The sequence below is a fragment of the Octopus bimaculoides genome, chromosome 3, assembly GCF_046866305.1.
Source record: "Octopus bimaculoides isolate indiv1 chromosome 3, ASM4686630v1, whole genome shotgun sequence".
Lineage (NCBI taxonomy): Eukaryota > Metazoa > Mollusca > Cephalopoda > Octopoda > Octopodidae > Octopus > Octopus bimaculoides.
The window spans coordinates 108,785,544-108,804,655 of NC_142930.1; the positions used below are offsets into that span (position 1 = coordinate 108,785,544).

The 19,112-nt window shown below is 32.7% G+C and overlaps 1 protein-coding gene across 3 annotated transcripts in view; it reads right to left on the reverse strand.

Annotated features, from left to right (window-relative positions):
- LOC106867600 (voltage-dependent calcium channel subunit alpha-2/delta-3) overlaps positions 1-19,112 on the reverse strand; it is a 669,388-nt gene that overhangs the window by 55,740 nt on the left and 594,536 nt on the right. For all 3 annotated transcript variants that reach the window (XM_089349471.1, XM_089349470.1, XM_089349472.1), the window contains 2 exons: positions 10,951-11,012; positions 8,464-8,528 (listed from right to left, as the gene is read on the reverse strand). In XM_089349471.1, the coding sequence (XP_089205597.1) occupies positions 8,464-8,528; positions 10,951-11,012 (127 nt within the window). The remainder of the gene's footprint in view (positions 1-8,463; positions 8,529-10,950; positions 11,013-19,112) is intronic.

Sequence of the window (19,112 nt, forward strand, 5' to 3'; positions counted from 1 at the left end):
AATTGTGGCATCATAATTTTTACATAAAATCTTTTGTCTGAAGTAATAAATATAATTGTTGTTTTAAGCATAAAGTACTGTTTTTCACATCCTGAGTGACATTGAGATTAAAAGTTATATCTCCCAAGAAGATTCCTTATTACACTAATGCTTGTTGTTTTGAATGTCTTTCTCATATACTATGAAAACATACAGCAAGGCAGAATTTAGTCAAAGTGAACAAATGAATCAATCATTTAATTAAAATTCTTGGATGATCTCAAGTATGAGAAGAAACGAAATTCTTTGATACAGCCTGTCAGAATTTTCAGCAGAGTTATTAGAATGCAGTTTGGTATTGACATATGTGCCATAATAATTTTGAAGAAGGAAAAAGAGTTACATCTCAAAGAATTTACTCTTCCAGACAGCAAAGAAAATAACATCATATAAGGAAGGAAAAGATTATAAATGTCTGGATGTGTTTCAAGATGATGAGATGAAGTGAAATAAAAGGAAGTGAATAATATAGGTGCAAGCATAGCTGTGTGGTAAGAAGCTTGCTTCCTAACCACATAGTTCTAGGTTCAGTTCCATTGTGTGGTACCTTGGACAAGTGTCTTCTTTTATAGCCTCAGGCTGACCAAAGCCTTGTAAGTGGATTTGGTAGAAGGAAAACTAGATGAAGTCTGTTGTATATATATATTATATTACAGATGTGTTAAAAGATTTCTTTGTCTTCTTATTATTTGGATTATATATATACAGAATAAGTATCAGGCTTAGAAAAAATAGGTACTGGAGTGGATTCATTCGACTAAAAATTCTGAAAGGCAGTACCCCAGCATGACCACAATCTAATGGTTGAAACAAGTAAAAAGAAAAAAAGAATAATGCTGTTGAAGATTTTAGAAACAAGATCAAATGCTCAGAACTTGGTTAAAGAAATCCACAACCAGGCAATGTAAATACTAGGAAGTTTAACAAACTTACTTGGCAACTATGTGAGCAGGTGTCTTTAGCCACAGGTTAGTTAATGTCTTGTGAAAGAATTTGATAAATGGAAACAGTGAAAAAACTTGGCTGATTGGGAAGCAAACTTTTTACCATACGACCATGAATTATAAAATTGAACAGAGAAATTATAAGCCATGAAACATGCAATTTAAAAAAAAATAAAACAATGTATATTTATTTATACATTTTTTATTACAACATTTCAGTTGTCAATGAAGAGCCTTCTTAAGTAATAGAATAGAATAAATGGCATGGCTGCTAGAGCTGAAGTGGAAGATTGTAAATTAACACACACACACACACACACATGTACCACCTTTACTAAGGCAAGTGAGAGAGATAGAGAAAGAAAGAAAGCTAGAGAGAAAGAGATAGTTTTTAATAATCAAGGAATAACCAACTATTTTCATTCATTTATTGGCCAAAGTTGACTTTGATGGCAGAAATGAATATGATGGTGAAGAATTATATTTTTTGTGTAGACAGCTGTACTGTAGAGATAATAAGATCACCAGACCACCAGTGATAGGCATAAATTCTCCATGCACAGATACTGTAACAAACCATTTTGGCCATGTACTCAATCAAACTCATTTCACTTGTTCTGATCCCGTCAGTTATTCAAAGTATTTTTTGCAGCGATATGTAAAAAAAGTGATCCAGTCTTATTTTTTTAAATTACATCATTTACATCATATAAACTTTCCCTTTGACACACACACACACACACACACACACACACACATATGTGTGTGTGTATTGACAAAACATTTGCATTTCAGCAAGAATTGCCAATAAATTGACACATGAAGAAAAAAAAAAAACGTTGTGGTATATATTTTATTCAAGTTGCATAAACATTCTTTTGTAATTCTTGCCATTGGAAATGTAGTGAATCAGTGATTGGTCCATTGGAAACCTATAACCCAGTGACGTGATTGGTCACAGATCTTTGATATAAAACATATTAAAATAAAAATAGCTAGATGGGGGCATAAGAAACTAGTTTGCAACACACGCTAGATTGGCTGTATATACCAAGAAAAGAGAGGGGTAGGGAGGTGCTCAATGTAACAGCTACAGAATGTCTTTAATAATGGGACTAAGAAGATATTAGGAAAAGTGAAAAGAAGCTTACATGTGCAACCATTGAGCTTAATGGTGAATACATAGAAGCAGAAATAGATTCCAAACAAAAGATGGATAAAGAGGCAGAAGTGGGGAATGGAGATCTGGAAAGGAAATGTATTGTATGGGCAGCTTGTGACATAGAAAGAAAATAACAATGTGTTACTGAAGATTATAATGAACTTAATTGAAAGATGTCAACATAAATAGGGGAAACAGAAAGCCTTACAATGGCTCTACAAGAAGAAGCAATTAGAACAAATGTCTTTAAGATAGAAGTTGACAGATGTCACCAAGATAAATGTCTGACATTTGACAAACTAGGTAAAACTCTCAGTAATTTAGTGTCTAAATATACCAAGATGATATAGATAGATAGGTAGATAGATAGATAGAATGAAAGATAGATAGATAAATTAGGTGATTATTAGGAAATTTGGGTCCAAAGTAGAAAAAATAAGCCACCACTACCACCACCATCACCACAACCACTACCACCACCAACATCCAGAAGCTGTGAACTAAAATGATTATTGTAAGATTTAATAAGATTTTTCTGTGCAAACTGATCATGTAATGGAGTCACAGAGACAAGATTGTGATAGAAAACAAAGCGAAAGGAGGATTATAGATATTACAACATCATATACCATATGATACAATATGATTTTGCTACACAATATGATAGAAGAGTTTGAAGCAAAACCAACTGAAAAAAAGGGAAAAATATCTGTATTGGTTCAGAGAAGTGAGAAAAGTCTGGAACATATGTGTGATACGCTGATACTCAAATGATTCAGCAAATTCCCTCCCCAACAACAGAAAATACTAGAGTATCTCTATTAGAAAGAAGGAAATTATACAAATATAATGATCTAGAAATAGAGATAATCAAAATAAAAGGAAGTGGTGACTTAAAACAGAAACAACCCCTTTAATAACAGGTACTTTAGGAATGAATAATGAAAAAAATGCAGAGAAATACATAACCAAAGCCCCAGAACTTACCGTTTAACTAGGGATGGGTCAAATACTAGATAGAATACTTTCAATAACCATATGATTTATAAAACTAAAATAAAACACTGCAAAGTATCCACAGCACACAGAGCTGTGCTCAGTAGTACAGTGAAAGTAAGCAATGGAAATGGTTAACTGAATAATAATAATAATAATAATAATAATAATAATAATAATAATAATAATAATAATAATAAACTACAGACAGTACACGGCTTTACCAAGGAAATAGATATGAAATTCGGATTAGAAAAATGTGCCAAAGCAACCCTGAAAAGAGGAAAATTAGTTAAAAGCAGCAATATAACACTAGATAAAGCCAATGAAATAAGAGAACTAGACGAAAGCCAACCATACAAGTATTTAGGAGTCAATGAACTAGATAGGATACAACATGCACAAATGAAAGAAAACATAAAGAAAGAGTACTATAGACAAGTTAGATCAATACTAAAAACAGAGCTCAATGCTAAAAACAAGATAATGGGTATCAACACTTTAGCTGTCCCAGTTATAAGCTACAGCTACAACATCCTTAACTGGACACTAAACGAACTATGTAAAATAGACAGGAAAACAAGAAAAATAATGACAGGATATAGGATGCACCACCCAAAATCTGACATAGAAAGGCTATATATACAACGCACAGAAGGTGGAAGGGGTCTTATACAGCTGGAAAACTATTATAAAATAACCACCATAGGACTGCAAAAATACCTACTCCAAAAGCAAGGGAAACTAATACAAATAGCCACAAAACACGAGCAAAACAAAAAGCTGTTTTCAGTATTTAAGGAAGCTGACAAATACAAACAAGAAATCAATCTACATAACAAATACGAAGAAGAAGAAGAAGAAGAAGAAACAACAAAAGCTATACAACAAATGAAATCCAAACTAAAACTAGAACAGCAATGAACCATGATAAAACGATGGCAAGAAAAGCCCCTACATGGTAAATACTGGGCTAAACTAAATGCGAAAGAAATAGACAGAGAAAAATCCCAGCAATGGCTGAGAAGCTCAGGACTCAAAGCAGAGATTTTTAATTGCTGCACAAGACCAAAGCCTCCCCACCAGAAATTACCAAAAACACATAATGAAAAGAAATATAACAAGTAACTGTAGAATATGTGGAGATCGACAAGAAACAATAAATCATATTATCTCTGGCTGCCCAGTCCTGGCTAAGAAGGAATATATTCACAGACACGACAGAGCTGGGACCTATATACACTGGAAGCTATGTCAACACTATGGAATAGCAACAGAAAAAAGATGGTATAAACACACGCCAGAAAAGGTCACAGAAAACGAGAAAGCAACCATACTCTGGGATATGCCAATACACACAGATAGAGAAATTAAGGCAAATAGACCAGATATAGTTGTGAAAGATCATGAAGGAAAAAAATGCTTTCTAATTGATGTATCAATACCAGCAGATGACAACGTTTCTCTAAAAGAAATGGAAAAACTTTCAAAATACAAAGACCTGGAAATAGAGATAACTCGAATGTGGAATCTAAAAACAGAAACAATTCCTATCATAGTAGGTGCCTTAGGTATAATAAAAAAATATTCAGACAAATACATAACAAAAACACCAGGACTTACAAATATATATAACATACAGAAAATTGCACTACTGGGTACTGCACACATTCTACGCAAAACACTTTCAATACAGTAAACATAAGAGCACCACAGCAAACCACAGCACATACCCAAGGCACACAGAGCTGCGCTCGGTAGTGAAGTGAAAGCACGTTATAAAAATAAAACTACTGAATAATAATAATAATAATAATAAAAATAATCCTTTCTACTAAAGGCACAAGGCCTGAAATTTTTTGGGGAAGGGGACTAGTCAATTACATTGACCCCAGTGTTTACACTGGTGCTTAATTTATCGATCTCAAAAAGATGAGAGGCAAAGTCAACTTCAGTGGAATTTAAATAATAATAATAATAATAACAACAACAACTGTAACGATAAAGTTAAAGTATAATATGGACACATAAGATATGGACAAAGAAGTTTAATGAGATGCTGATGGAGCCAGAGGCAACACTTGAATGACTCACAGAAGGGGAAAAAAATCTTAATCCCCAAATCTACTGAAAGCCACAACTTGCAAAAACTACAGACCCATAACATGTTTCCCTAAAACCGACAAAAGCCTTAACTGTAATAATATCACAGAGAGTGGGCAGACATCTAGAAGAAAAAACAACCCATTTCCAGAAGAGCAGAAAGGATTCTGCAAAGGCTCATATACCTTTAAAGATCATTTAATGATCAATAAAAGCTATAACTAAAGACTACTGAAAGAAAAAGAAGGGTCTAAGCATGGCTTGGATTGATTACCGGAAGGCTTTTGACAGTATTCCCAACACATGGATCCTGGAAGCACTAGCCATGAACAAGGTAGCACCAATAATAATAAAATAGAATATAAAACATGTCATGAATAAATGGCAAATAGTTCTGCAGCTACAGATAAAAGAAGGAATAATAAAAAACTAAATCCATCTCCTGTAGAAGAGAAATATTCCCAGGAGACTTGCTCTTCTCACTCTTTTTCTGATACTAATGCATTTAACTGACATACTTATCAGAACTGGATGTAGTTACAACTGTTATGGTAAAACAATCAACTATCTTTAGAAAAAAAATGATCTCAAGTTGTATGCTGCAAATGATAAACTACTGAAAACATTGCTACAGACAATGCACAGATTTACCAAAGAAATAAATACGAGATTCAACAAAAAAAAAGAATGTGTCAAAGCAACCTTGGAAAGAGGAAAACTAATTAAGAATAACAATGTCACTAAATAAAAAGAAACTGAAATAAAAGAAATAGACCAAACTCAAAAATACAAATGCTTAAGAATCAATGAATTAGACAGGGTACAACATGCACAACTGAAAGAAAAGATAAGACAGGAATATTATAGATGAATTAGATTAATACTTAAAACAGAACTCAATGTAAAAAATAAGAAAAATAAGATATTGGTGCTGCAGTTGTCCCAGTTATAAGGTACAATTACAATATTATTAACAGGACACTAAATGAACTAGCAATACCGAACAGAAAAATAATGACTGCATTTAGAATTCACCACCTAAAATCTGGCATAGAAAAGTTATATATACAATGATCCGAAGGTGATGGAGGCCTTATACAACTAGAAAATTACTATAAAATAACTACCACAAGACTAAGGAAATATCTAATTCAGAATCAAGGAAAACTGGTACAAATAACCACAATGCATGAGCAAAAACAAAAAAAAAACAAAACATTTTCTGTCTTCAAGGAAGATAAAGAATGCAACAAAGAGGTCATAATATTTGACAACAATAGAGAAGAAGAAACAACAGAAGCTGTAAAGCAGCTAGAATTTAAGCTAAAATTGGAACTACAAAATGCCATGATAAAACAATGGTGAGAAAACCCTTACATGGCAAATAATGGGATAAACTAAAAAGAAAAGAAATAGACAAAGTTAAATTCCAACCCTGGTTGAGAAGCTCGGGACTTAATACAGAACTGAAGGGTTTTTAATTGAGGCACAAAATCAAAGCCTCTTCACCAGAAACAATCAAAAACACACACATAATGAAGAAAAATACAGTAACTGCAGAATATGTGGTGATGGGGGAAGAAAGAATAAATCATATTGTCTCAGGCAGCGCAGTCTTCACCAAGAAGGAATATATCCACATACTTTTGGGATTTATAAACATTGAAAGTTGTGTCAGAAAAAAAATGGTTTAGGTCTACTCCAGAAGAGGTTTCTGAAAATGACAAAAAAATCATACTCTAGGATATGCCAACTCACTCAGATAGAGAGATTAAGGCCAAATGGCCAGATATTGTTGTAAGGGACCACCAATAAAAAAATGACTTCTTATTGGGATATCAGTCACAGCAGATGACAATGTATCTTTAGAAGAAACAGAAAATCTGTCAAAATATGGAAATAGAGATAACCTGAATACAGAAACAATCCTTATACTAACAGGTACTTTAGATATGGTTAGAGATCATACAGACAAGTACATAACCAAAATGCCAGGACTTACACATATATATAACAGACAGAAAATAACACTCTTAGGAACCATATACATTCTATGTAGAACACTTTCAATGCAGTACAAACTAACGACACCAAAACAAACCACAACACATACCGAAAGCACACAGAGCTACACTTGGTAGTGCAGTGTAAGAGCATAATAAAAATAAGATTACTGATACCAGTAATAATAATGATAATAATAATAATAATAATAATAATAATAATAATAATAATAATAATAATAATCATAGTAGGTGCCTTAGGTATAATAAAAAAATATTCAGACAAATACATAACAAAAACACCAGGACTTACAAATATATATAACATACAGAAAATTGCACTACTGGGTACTGCACACATTCTATGCAAAACACTTTCAATACAGTAAACATAAGAGCACCACAGCAAACCACAGCACATACCCAAGGCGCACAGAGCTGTGCTCGGTAGTGAAGTGAAAGCACGTTATAAAAATAAAACTACTGAACAATAATAATAATAGAGTCAAAGTAGATTGCCAATATTAATAATAATAATAATAATAATAATAATAATAATAATAATAATAATAATAATAATAATAATAATAAAAGATGGTTTACAGCAAATATTCTGCTCAGATGAGCATGTCCCTTAGTGACTGTTGATATGTGCATCTCTGATCATGAGCAGAACCAGTGGGGAGCATTATGTGTTGAGAGGAATTCTTTGGGGGTTTGAATAGTTCACCTCTGGAAACATGGGTGTTTCATTCATCATCCTTAAACAACCCTTATTCAGGGACCTTTTGAGCAGGATTGTCTACTTGACTTAAAGAAAATTCTAACTGGGCCTACCTGCAAGGTCTTACACTGTTTATCTTGATATGAAATCACCATGTCATGCACATAGGGTTGTGATGCTTATGCCTGGTGTAACCATATTAAATGGGTAGTCATGATAGGTATATTTTTTTTTGCATATTTGCACCACACTGTTAGTTTGATGGTGTGTGCTGCTCTTTCACAATACCAATAATAATGATAATGATTGGGAAGACACTCGACAAGAAATGGAAACAAAATTGAAAGAAGAAAAGAAACACATAATATTAATAATAATAATGCTTGGATAATTGTATATAAGGGCCTACAATAAACACTTGTTTAGTGATAGATATAATATTGTTTTTACATTTGTGTAATGTAGTAAGAAATATAAGAAAGTCAAACTTACTTCCTATATCAAATGTAGTTTTTAACTGAAGATTTCCATATTTTTCAGGAAATACTAGCGCCAAGCTGAAAAACATTTTAAAAGAATGAATGATAGCAATGATAATTATAATAATTACAATATGTATATACACACATATATATGTGTATGTATGTGTGTGTATATATATATATATATATATATATATATATATATATATATATATATATATATATGTATGTATATATATATATATATGTAAAACAAAAGCCCATTTTAGAAATTATCAACTGGCAAAATATATATCAACAAATAAAATAAGAATTTATTTTCTGTTTCATATTTAGATTCTTAGAACATTTTCAATCATGTCAAATATTGTCATAGTTTAATGTTTTACTTTGATTTTATTTAAAACCATATTTGCCTGGATTTGTTCAAGTACAAAGGTTGGTCAGTCAAGTTATTGATTGTGTTTCTATAAATAACTTCTGATTGTTTTAGATTTTATAAATTACATGCTGTAGCTTTAAATTTGAATTACAATTCATTTATTTTAGATATCAGAAAGGATTTAATATCAAACTTAACCTCAAAAGCTGGCATCCATATCTATCTGCACTACCTGCACATATTCACGTACTTAAATAGTACTTGTATATGCTTACATACGTGAATATGTACATTATCAACTCAAGTAAAAATTTCAGAATAAACTTTACATAAAAATACGAACAAATTGACCAAAATTAAGATGAAAAAGAAAAATTGAAATAATGTTTCAAATTTTGGCACAAAGCCAGTAGTTGGGGAGGGGTAGTGAATGCCATTGACCCCAGGACTTGGCTGGTACTTTATTTAAGAGGCACAGATGACATCAGCAGAATTTTAACTCAAAAAATAATGAGCCAAAAGAAATGCTGCTAAATATTTTGTCTTAAATACTAATGATTCTGCAAGCTAACTGCCTTAATAATGATAATAATAATAATAATAATAATAATAATAATAATAATAATAATAATAATAATAATAATAATAATAATAATAATAATTAGGAAGATCCCTTAAAATTTGAAATAGGAATAACAGGTGTTGAATTGTGGGTCTGTGGCTATGACCCAGAAACCAAGACTCAGTCTTTGCAGAAGAAGACACCAACAAGATGCCAAGATGTCAAAGAAATGCAAGAGAATGTGATGATGCAGCTGCTCCCAATAAGCCAAAGTGGGTTCTAGGAATGCTTCCAACACTGAAAACAAGACTGTTTAAAGTGTGTGGTTTTAGAAGGGTGTTTAAAGTGTGTGGCTTTGAAGGAAATTAAATGCTGAATTGATATGGGTTGTAGTCTTCTTTTTATAGCACCAGTCCTGATACTTTCTGATCACACTGTGTGTGTGTGTGTATAAATGTTTTTTTTTCCAGTTTCCATCTTGCAAATCCACTCACAAAAATTTAGTCAAACCGAGGCTACAGTAGAAGTCACTTGCCCAAGGTGTCACACAATAGGACTGAACCTAAAAGCTATATGATTGGGAAACAAACTCCTTCACTGCATAGCCATAGTAGCACTGACACACACACACACACACGCACACACACACACACACGCACACACGCACACACGCACACACACACACACACATTATTCCTTATGGGTAGTGTATGCTTGACTGGGTTGGCTGATCCTCCTACCATCTGCAGCTCCATGCAAATATAATTATTATCTAATATTTTAGAAATTTCTTGTTTATCCTATTTTTTTGACAAAATGCAAGGCTCATGGTGGATCTATTTTAATAAGGGTTTCAAATTTTGGCACAGGGCCAGCAGTTTTTGAGGGGAAAGGTATGTTGATTATACTAACCACAGCACCTGACTGATACTTATTTTATTGACCCCAAAAGGATGGAAGGCAAAGCTGACCCTAGTGGCATTTGAACTCAGAATGTAAAGATGGACGAAATACTTCTAAACAATTTGTCCAGTGCCACTTGCACATTAATTTCATGAGCAGGCTGTTGCATTGAGTCAACCAATTGGAACACTCATCTCCATAAGCAACAGAGTGCTTGTGTGTGGGTGTGCATGCATGTGTGTGTTTATGCATGTGTGTGTGTGTGTGTGTGCCTTTAGGGAGAGAGAGAGAGAGAAAGAGAGGGAGGCAAGAGAGAATAGAAGTAATAATAAATCCTTTCTACTCTAGGCACAAGGCCTGAAATTTGTGGGGAGGGGACTAGTCGATTGCATTGATCTCAGTGCTCCACCAGTACTTATTTAATCAACACCGAAAGGATGAAAGGCAAAGTCAACTTTAGTGGGATTTGAACTCAGAATTGAAAACGGAGGAAATACCACTAAGCATTTCATCTGGTGTGTTAACGATTCTGCCAGCTCACTGCCTTAATAATTATAATATTAATAATAATAATAATAATAAAAATCAGGAGGATGAGGAGGAAAAGAAGAAGAAAGACAATTAGAGAGAGAGAGAGAGAGAGATCTTACCTGAAAGGAAATCCAGCTATATTGTTATAGTAGTAGTGGTAACGTCTTTTAGAAACCCGAATCTGCAAAAGTCAGCAAAAACAATGTATTAGCATAACATACACACATAAGCATGTATGTAAGTGTTTGTGTATATGTGTATGTAGGTATGTGTATATGCATGTGTGTGTGTGTATATGTGTATGTAGGTATGTGTACATGCGTGTGTGTGTGTTCTCTTCTGTTTTTAATTATTCCTCTGAAGAAGAAGCTGGTTTCTAACAAATATACAATGATACGTGTGTGTATGTGTGTGTGTGTGTGTTTGTGTGTGTGTCTGTATGCGTGTATATGTGCATGTGAATTGTGTGTATATTTATGTATATGTACATATATGTGTGTACATATATATATATGTATGTGTACACACACACACATTTATAGATATGTATATACATATATATATGAATATATATATATATATATATATATATATATATATATATATATATACATACATGTATATATATATATGTATATACATGCATCTATGTATAATATATATTTATCTATGCATATATGTATATGTATCTATCTATCTATCTATCTATCTATATATATATATATATATATATATATATATCTATCTATCTATCTCTCTCTCTCTCTCTCTCTCTCTCTCTCTCTCTCTATATATATATATATATATACACACACATGCATATGCATACATATACTGCCATATATATAAATACACACACACATACACTTATATACACATGTACACACATTATATACACAATTATTCATGCACATGAACATGTACGTATATATATATACACACAACTCACATCTATTTATCTACACACACACATGCACACACACACACACACACACAACACGCGTCTCATACATACATGTATGCATATCAGAAATCATGTATTTGTTAATATAGCCATGCATTGTGTGCTTTTTAACATATATGTATATGCATCATGTATCCTTCTTATTACACACAAACACACACACACTGAAAAACAACAAAAGAACAAAAATATCCATTATGCTATTGTAGTTTTGGATGCAAAAGTGCCTAACAGATGTTGGAACTAATATTAAGCTTTTGTTAATTTTTCAACTCTCAGAGGGTGGCATGTGTCTCATAATTTCTCCTCCTGACTTACATATTCAAATAGTTTCAGTACTAATCATGCTCTCAGACTAAAAGTTTATCCATTCCTATTGACTACTGTTGCTGGATATTGATTGGAAGAACTGTGTACTGCATTTGTGTACTTCAACTGTATGAAATGGAAGTGTATGCCTGCCTGAAATACAACTAATTCTCTTGTGCCCCCACTAGCCATGCTACTAAAACATAATATTAAATTATTTCTTGTATGCTGACCAATATCACTTGTGGTTGGTGAAGCATGAAATCCTAAACTGGTCGAGAGAGCTTTTTTAGTTCTAGTCAATTGATTTCTAAGTTTCAAATATCTTTCTAAAGCAGTCAGGTCATTTATTTTTTGTTCTTTTATTGAGCAACGAGAAGTTACATTAAGTTATTAGCAATAAAAAGCTGCAGGATTTTCCTGTTAAAGTTGAAAGTTCTGTATTGAAAAGTTGTGAGCAAAGACCATCCTTGATCAATTCTCTCTCTAAGGCCCAAATTTTCTCTCTCTCTCTCTCTCTCTCACACACACACACACACACACACACACACACACACACACACACACACAATCCACCCACATACCATCACTTTTTCTCTCATCTTTTCCCTGTCTATTGTGTTGTTATTACTAATCTTCTCACCCCTTTCTGTCAGTCATCTCCTACTCCTGTTACCTCTCCAAACCATTTGTATCACTGACCACTCCAACCACTTGTCCAACAGCATCCACTCCTCAGCCACATCTACTCAGTCTTTACAGTTATTACCTACTCTTATCTATCTTCCCTCCAACAAATTTATTCTTTTTTTTTAAACATTAGACTGCAACCATGCTGGGGCACCAACTCAAAGAGTTTTAGTCCAATAACCAACTTTTTCTTTTTAAAGCCTGGTACTTAATCTATCAGACACTTTTGCTGAACTACTAAGTTACGGGGATGTAAACACATGAATACTGGTTGTCAAGCAATGGTGATGGGACAAACACAGACACAAAGACACAGACACACAGACACACACACACATATATACAAGGGTGAGTCAAAAAGTAATGCCATTTTGTTTAGGACAGGTATAATTACCAACACAGGAACATGTATCATACATCAAAATGAAGCTGGTCCTCTGTGGATCACATCCCTACTACTCAGCATAGTCACCGTTTCTCTCAATAGCAATGTTCCACCTTCGAATGAGAGCATGTATCTCTGCCCCGTAAAGTTCTGTTGACTGTTCTTTGAGCCACTTCTTCACTACAGTTTTCACTTCCTCGTCACTAGACTATCATCTCTTTGGCCCCATGAAAGAGAGTTTGAGAAGCAAACATTATTCCAGTGACGAGGAAGTGAAAACTATAGTGAAGAAGTGGCTCAAAGAACGGTCAACAGAAATTTACGGGGCAGGGATATATGCTCTCATTCAAAGGTGGAACATTGCTATTGAGAAAAACGGTGACTATGTTGAGAAGTAGGGATGTGATCCACAGAAGACCAGCTTCATTTTGATGTATGATACATGTTCCTGTGTTGGTAATTATACCTGTCCTAAACAAAATGGCATTACTTTTTGACTGACCTTCGTATGTATGATGGGTTTCTTTCAGCTTAGGTCTACCAAATCCACTCACAAGGCTTTGGTCAGCCCAAGGCTACAGTTGAAGACACTTACCCAAGGTGCCATACAGTGGAACTGAACCCAGAACCCTGTGGTTGGGAAGCAAGCTTCCTACTGCACAGCCATTACTCAATATTTATTCATCATTCATTAAGTTCAACCCCTCAACCATTCCATTTCTCTGACTATCTCCTATTCTACTTTCAAAATCTCAACCCACTTCTTATTCTGCCCCCATTCTGTCCCCATAAGAAGCTTATACTTCTTATTGTCACCATTCACTTCTAATTGTCTTGTACCTAGAGGGTCCACTCTTGACATTGCATTATAGTCTTAACAAGTGTCACCGTCATATAAGTGGCTTATTTCCAATTTTCTATGAAAGCATAACCAAACATGGGGAGATATTATCTTGATTAGTAACAGGTAAGGTTTGGCAACAGCAAATGCATCTGGCCAAACCCATGCAAGCATGGAAAAGTGAACATGAAAACAATAATGACAGTCTGTCTGTCTATCTATCTATCAATGTATTTATCTATCCATCTATCTATCTATTTATGTATCCATTTGTATATATACATTGAGTGGTGTGGAGCTAAATGGTCCTAGCAATTTCCTTGGTAGCATCCCAACACATATAAGGCTAACATGATATTCAGGAGGAATACATAAATACTCCCAATCAATCAACTATTCAATATAATAACCAGTGCGATGTGAAACTATTGGGTGTCCTGTAAATCCATTTACGCAGCAACAAGATACTGCACATATGCAGTGTAAAATTGAGTAAAAAAATCAAGACAGGACAAGTCAAAATTTTGCTACATGTGTTTCCAAAGCACAGTCATTTATTTAGTAATGCATAGTATTACATGATGTTACATAAATTTACATTATTACATACCAACACCATTTCAGTAGGCAATATAGTAAAGTTATGTAATATGTAATATCATGCATTATTGAATTAATGGCCACTCTATGATGATATGTGTAGCAAAAATTTGAATTGTTCATTCTTGTTTTTTTTACCACATATATATGAGCATGTGTGTGCATGTATGTGTGTGAGTGTGTATACATACATATGAATAAATAAAAGAAAACAAATTATATAATCAATTCATCAGCTGTAAGCTGATGAATTAATTATGAGTCAGTCATTACTAAACAATAGGTAACGCATTATACTCTCAAGGTTTCTTCAGAATCTATGAATTTCTACATCTGAGAGATCTCATGTTATACACAGTTTTTTTTTTCATGAGGCAGACTGATCTTGCAATGATTTTTGGAATGGTGGGTCTCAAAGCAGATAAAGTTATAAATAGCAGTGTGCAAATATTGGATTAAACAAAACCCTTTGGACAGAAATCATCAAAGGATGCCTGTGAGATCTGAACCTTCATCTGCTTTGAGATCTAACATTCCAAAAAAGAATTATTTCATGTTCTCTCAAATTTTATAATTCTTATGACACTGACAACATACAATTATTTCTGGTAAGAATAATGTTTCTAAAACAGATAAAGAAATTTGAAGGACTGTTTTGGTCCAATGATAGGACATCTGTCATGTTTACAAAAGATGTGGGTCCAAATCCTATTGGAAGCCTTTGACTTATTCTATCCAAAAGGGTTTTTTAACCCAATATTTACATGTTACCATTTATAGCTTTATGTGATTCAAGACACATCATTACAAAAAGATAATTATTTCATGCTCTCTTGAAGTATCTAAATTCTTCTGGTGTCCAAAATATAACTCTATACTTTGCAGCTGTCTGTATGTACATTCAGAAAGGAAGTTTACCATTTTATAATGCTGACATTTTATGGCTGAGTATAGAGGCATATAAATATATTAAGTTCTAATAAATGTTTATATGTTTTGCTTATGGCAAAGCAAAATTATAACGTATGTGTGTGTGTGTACAAATGCACACACACACACAACACACACACACAAATAAATCATTAAACTAGCTGAGACTGATATTTGTAAATGAAATGCAACCATCCTTATATATTGGCCTTATATATTGGTGCCAATATGAATACAATATCAAATAATATAGTGTTCAAATTGAGATATCTGTTTGTATGAGGAGTTTCCAGAAAAAAGTTCACTAAGGCAACTGGACAACAATGCTAAACACAGGTTTAATAGAAAAGATTAAAGGACAATTTTAAAATGAAATTTACCTTGTATTATAAGAGACCAAAGTACATACAAAGTGTTGGAAGGGGGTGACAAACTATTTCAAAACTATGGGAGACATACATTTAAAAAATTCATTTTAAATTTATGGAATTGTATGAATTGTGCTGTAAATATTCCTTTTTACTACGGGCACAATGCATGGAATTTAGGGATAGGGGTTTAGTTGATTATGTTGGCCCCCAGTGCACAACTGGTACTTATTTCATCAAGCCTACAAAGATGAAAGGTAAAGTTGACCTTGGCAGAATTTGAACTAAGAACATAAAAGACAGATGAAATGCTGCTAAGCATTTTGTTCAGTATGCTAATGATTCTGCCAGCAGCTCATTGCCTAATTGAGCTGTAGATATTAAGATGAGAAATGATTAAAATTCTGAGTTCATGAAAAAACTTTGAACTTAGATATTGATAACCTTTTTAATACTAACCCACTTCAAACCACCTTTGGTTCTAATAAATATATTCCTTGTTTTAAAGTGACCTAAATAAAAATCTACCATGAAAATATATGTATACTTGCATCCCAAACAGCTCAATAATGATAAAGTTATTCTAATAATTTCTTCATTATCTTAAAAATTAATTGACTCAAAGGAAGCATATTTTAGCATGAATACAGTAATAGCAGGGAACAAGTTATCTTCATTGTATTGACAACAGTATTTCAAGATGTTAGATTCAGTTGAAGGTTGTGATATGTAAAGTCAAATACATCAAAGAAATTTTGTAACCAAAAAAATACAAGACTTGTAATGAGAAAATGTATCCTAAAGCTCATTAATGTTGATTGCTTTATTATTTTTGTTTTTGCAACTGTCAATTGTAAATGATGGCAATGCTAATACTGTTCTGATAACCAATGTAAAAGGTGACACGTTTCAATAGTACAAAACATTATGAACACATTATATCTGGTTTGAAAAATAATGTTCTGGAATGTTTCAGTGTACTTTTGAAGTTTGTAATTTTTAAATACCTATTGGCAGGGTATTTCATGGTTTTGGAGCTTCACTTTTTCTGGGCACTTTTGATAATAACTGTTAACTGGTTGTGAGCTAATGTCGAAGCTGATCAATCATATAAGAAAAACTAAACAATTGACATTTTTAACAGATCAGGAAGAAATGTTTGAAGTACATGTACTCTCTTACTGAAAGTCAATACTAAACTAAGCTACATGAAAAAGCATGCCTTTTTTCTTTTCAAAAAGAATCCCTAGTAATAATATGAGCACAACTTTCTTGATTTTAAAATTTTCTGAGTGTTTCATGAGATATCAAAGACGAAGACACAGTTTGAAAGTAAATGCCTCAGCCATTTTCAGAATGCAAATGATTTAATAAATGTAGTAAATAGCGATACACATATCAGTAAAAATGTCAACTATTGATTGAATATGGTTCAGAAAAAAAATAAATGAGAGTTCAATTACTGCCAGAAATAGTTTACTATCTAACACTATTATTAAATTTCTTCTTTGACATTTTTACTGTAAATTTTCTTCTCTGTCTGACACATTTTACTGTCTTTGACAATGGCACCAATGTAAAACTGATATCAAGCATAGCAACTTTAGTATTTAGTAATTATTTTGGAACAGTTAATTCTTAGAGAGTTGAGATTCGTCTGCTTGCTGATGAATATTTTTGAATATCTGATGTTATTATCTGTTAAACTTTGCTTCTAATAATATTTGTTTTTTTTTTATCTGCTCTTATTGAATATGATTTCTATGTAACTAATATTTGATCTTTAAGCATCATTATGCTTATCTTCTAAGAATAAATACATTTTCATTTTTAAATATATCTACACTTCAATTGCCTGACTTTATAATTTCTTTTTTTTTCTCTCTTTTCGAATGCAAATATTCTTCTTTTTATTTGCAAGATATCAAATAATAGAATTACAAAATGTAGTCTCACTCTATTAAAATAAAAACAATTTTAAAACAATCATAAGAAGCATGCTAGAAATCAGTCTAAGCTTTTGATTATCTCTAATTTTGGTGTGTCACAAATTTTTCATCCATTCAGTATTATTTGAAACATCCACCTCCCCATAGGTGAAGATCCCATTATTGCTAAAGAGATAATTAGCATTAGAATAGAGTAACTTATATCTTGAGTGATTTGAAGGTTTTATAATGTAGATCTCTTATTCCTAAGATTACATAAAACTGTAGCATAGATAGACTCTTTATTTCTCTCTGAACAGAACCACTTTGTATTGAGGTTAATCTCCATTATACATGCAAGCAACATCAATAACCTCATTTTACGGTGAAATATCGCAAAAGCTAATGAGAACATGACACACTGGAGAGTGATGTCAAGTAATTTCCCTTGGTGACATCATATCCAGAGGTCTTGTAGAAATCATACAGTGTGATTGCATTTACAATCTTCCACTTAATTCTGCCAACTCTTTCAGAAAATATTGTGACAGTTTTCACTTATGCTTAGCATTGTTTGAATTAGGAAGTTTATCAAGCCATAAAGTAAAAGGTAGTAAATAATGAACTTAACAATGTTAAATATCAATAGGTGTTCTGCAAATGGCTTTAGTATAAGTTAGAGAGATATTGAGACAGCTCTAATTATTTTCTTTTCACTGCAGTTTCCTCCAAGATCCTACCTAAAAGCAACAATAAGTGCATTTAGATTTTCCAGAAGAGAAACTTGATATTTGACTATGCAAAACTTTAAATCGAATCAATCATTTAACGAGTTTCAGGAGTTCATAAAGCAGGTGTTTAATATTAGTTTATATAGTATTAAGAAGATGAGATACACAGCATACTCAAAATAAAGAGCTAGGAAATTGTTGAGAAGATATTTGTATAAAAATCATAGCTATTTCTTAATGTCAATTACAAAAACAAAGCTCTAGAATGGAACCAGTAGTTCAATGATTGGGATCAGTAAAAGAATAAAAGAACAGTAAGGTCAACTGCGTGAAATAGAATTAAATATCTTTGTATGAGACAAAAGATAAACATCTATGCAAGTATTGGAGCTTACAACTAATTATTTAGGGATCTGAGAGTTAGTCTCAAATACGTATATGGTAAATGAAAGGCAGAAGATGGAAGATATAAGAATTTTTATTAATTATGACATTTGTTTCCATATACGTAACAAACACTGTAAAAGTGACCATA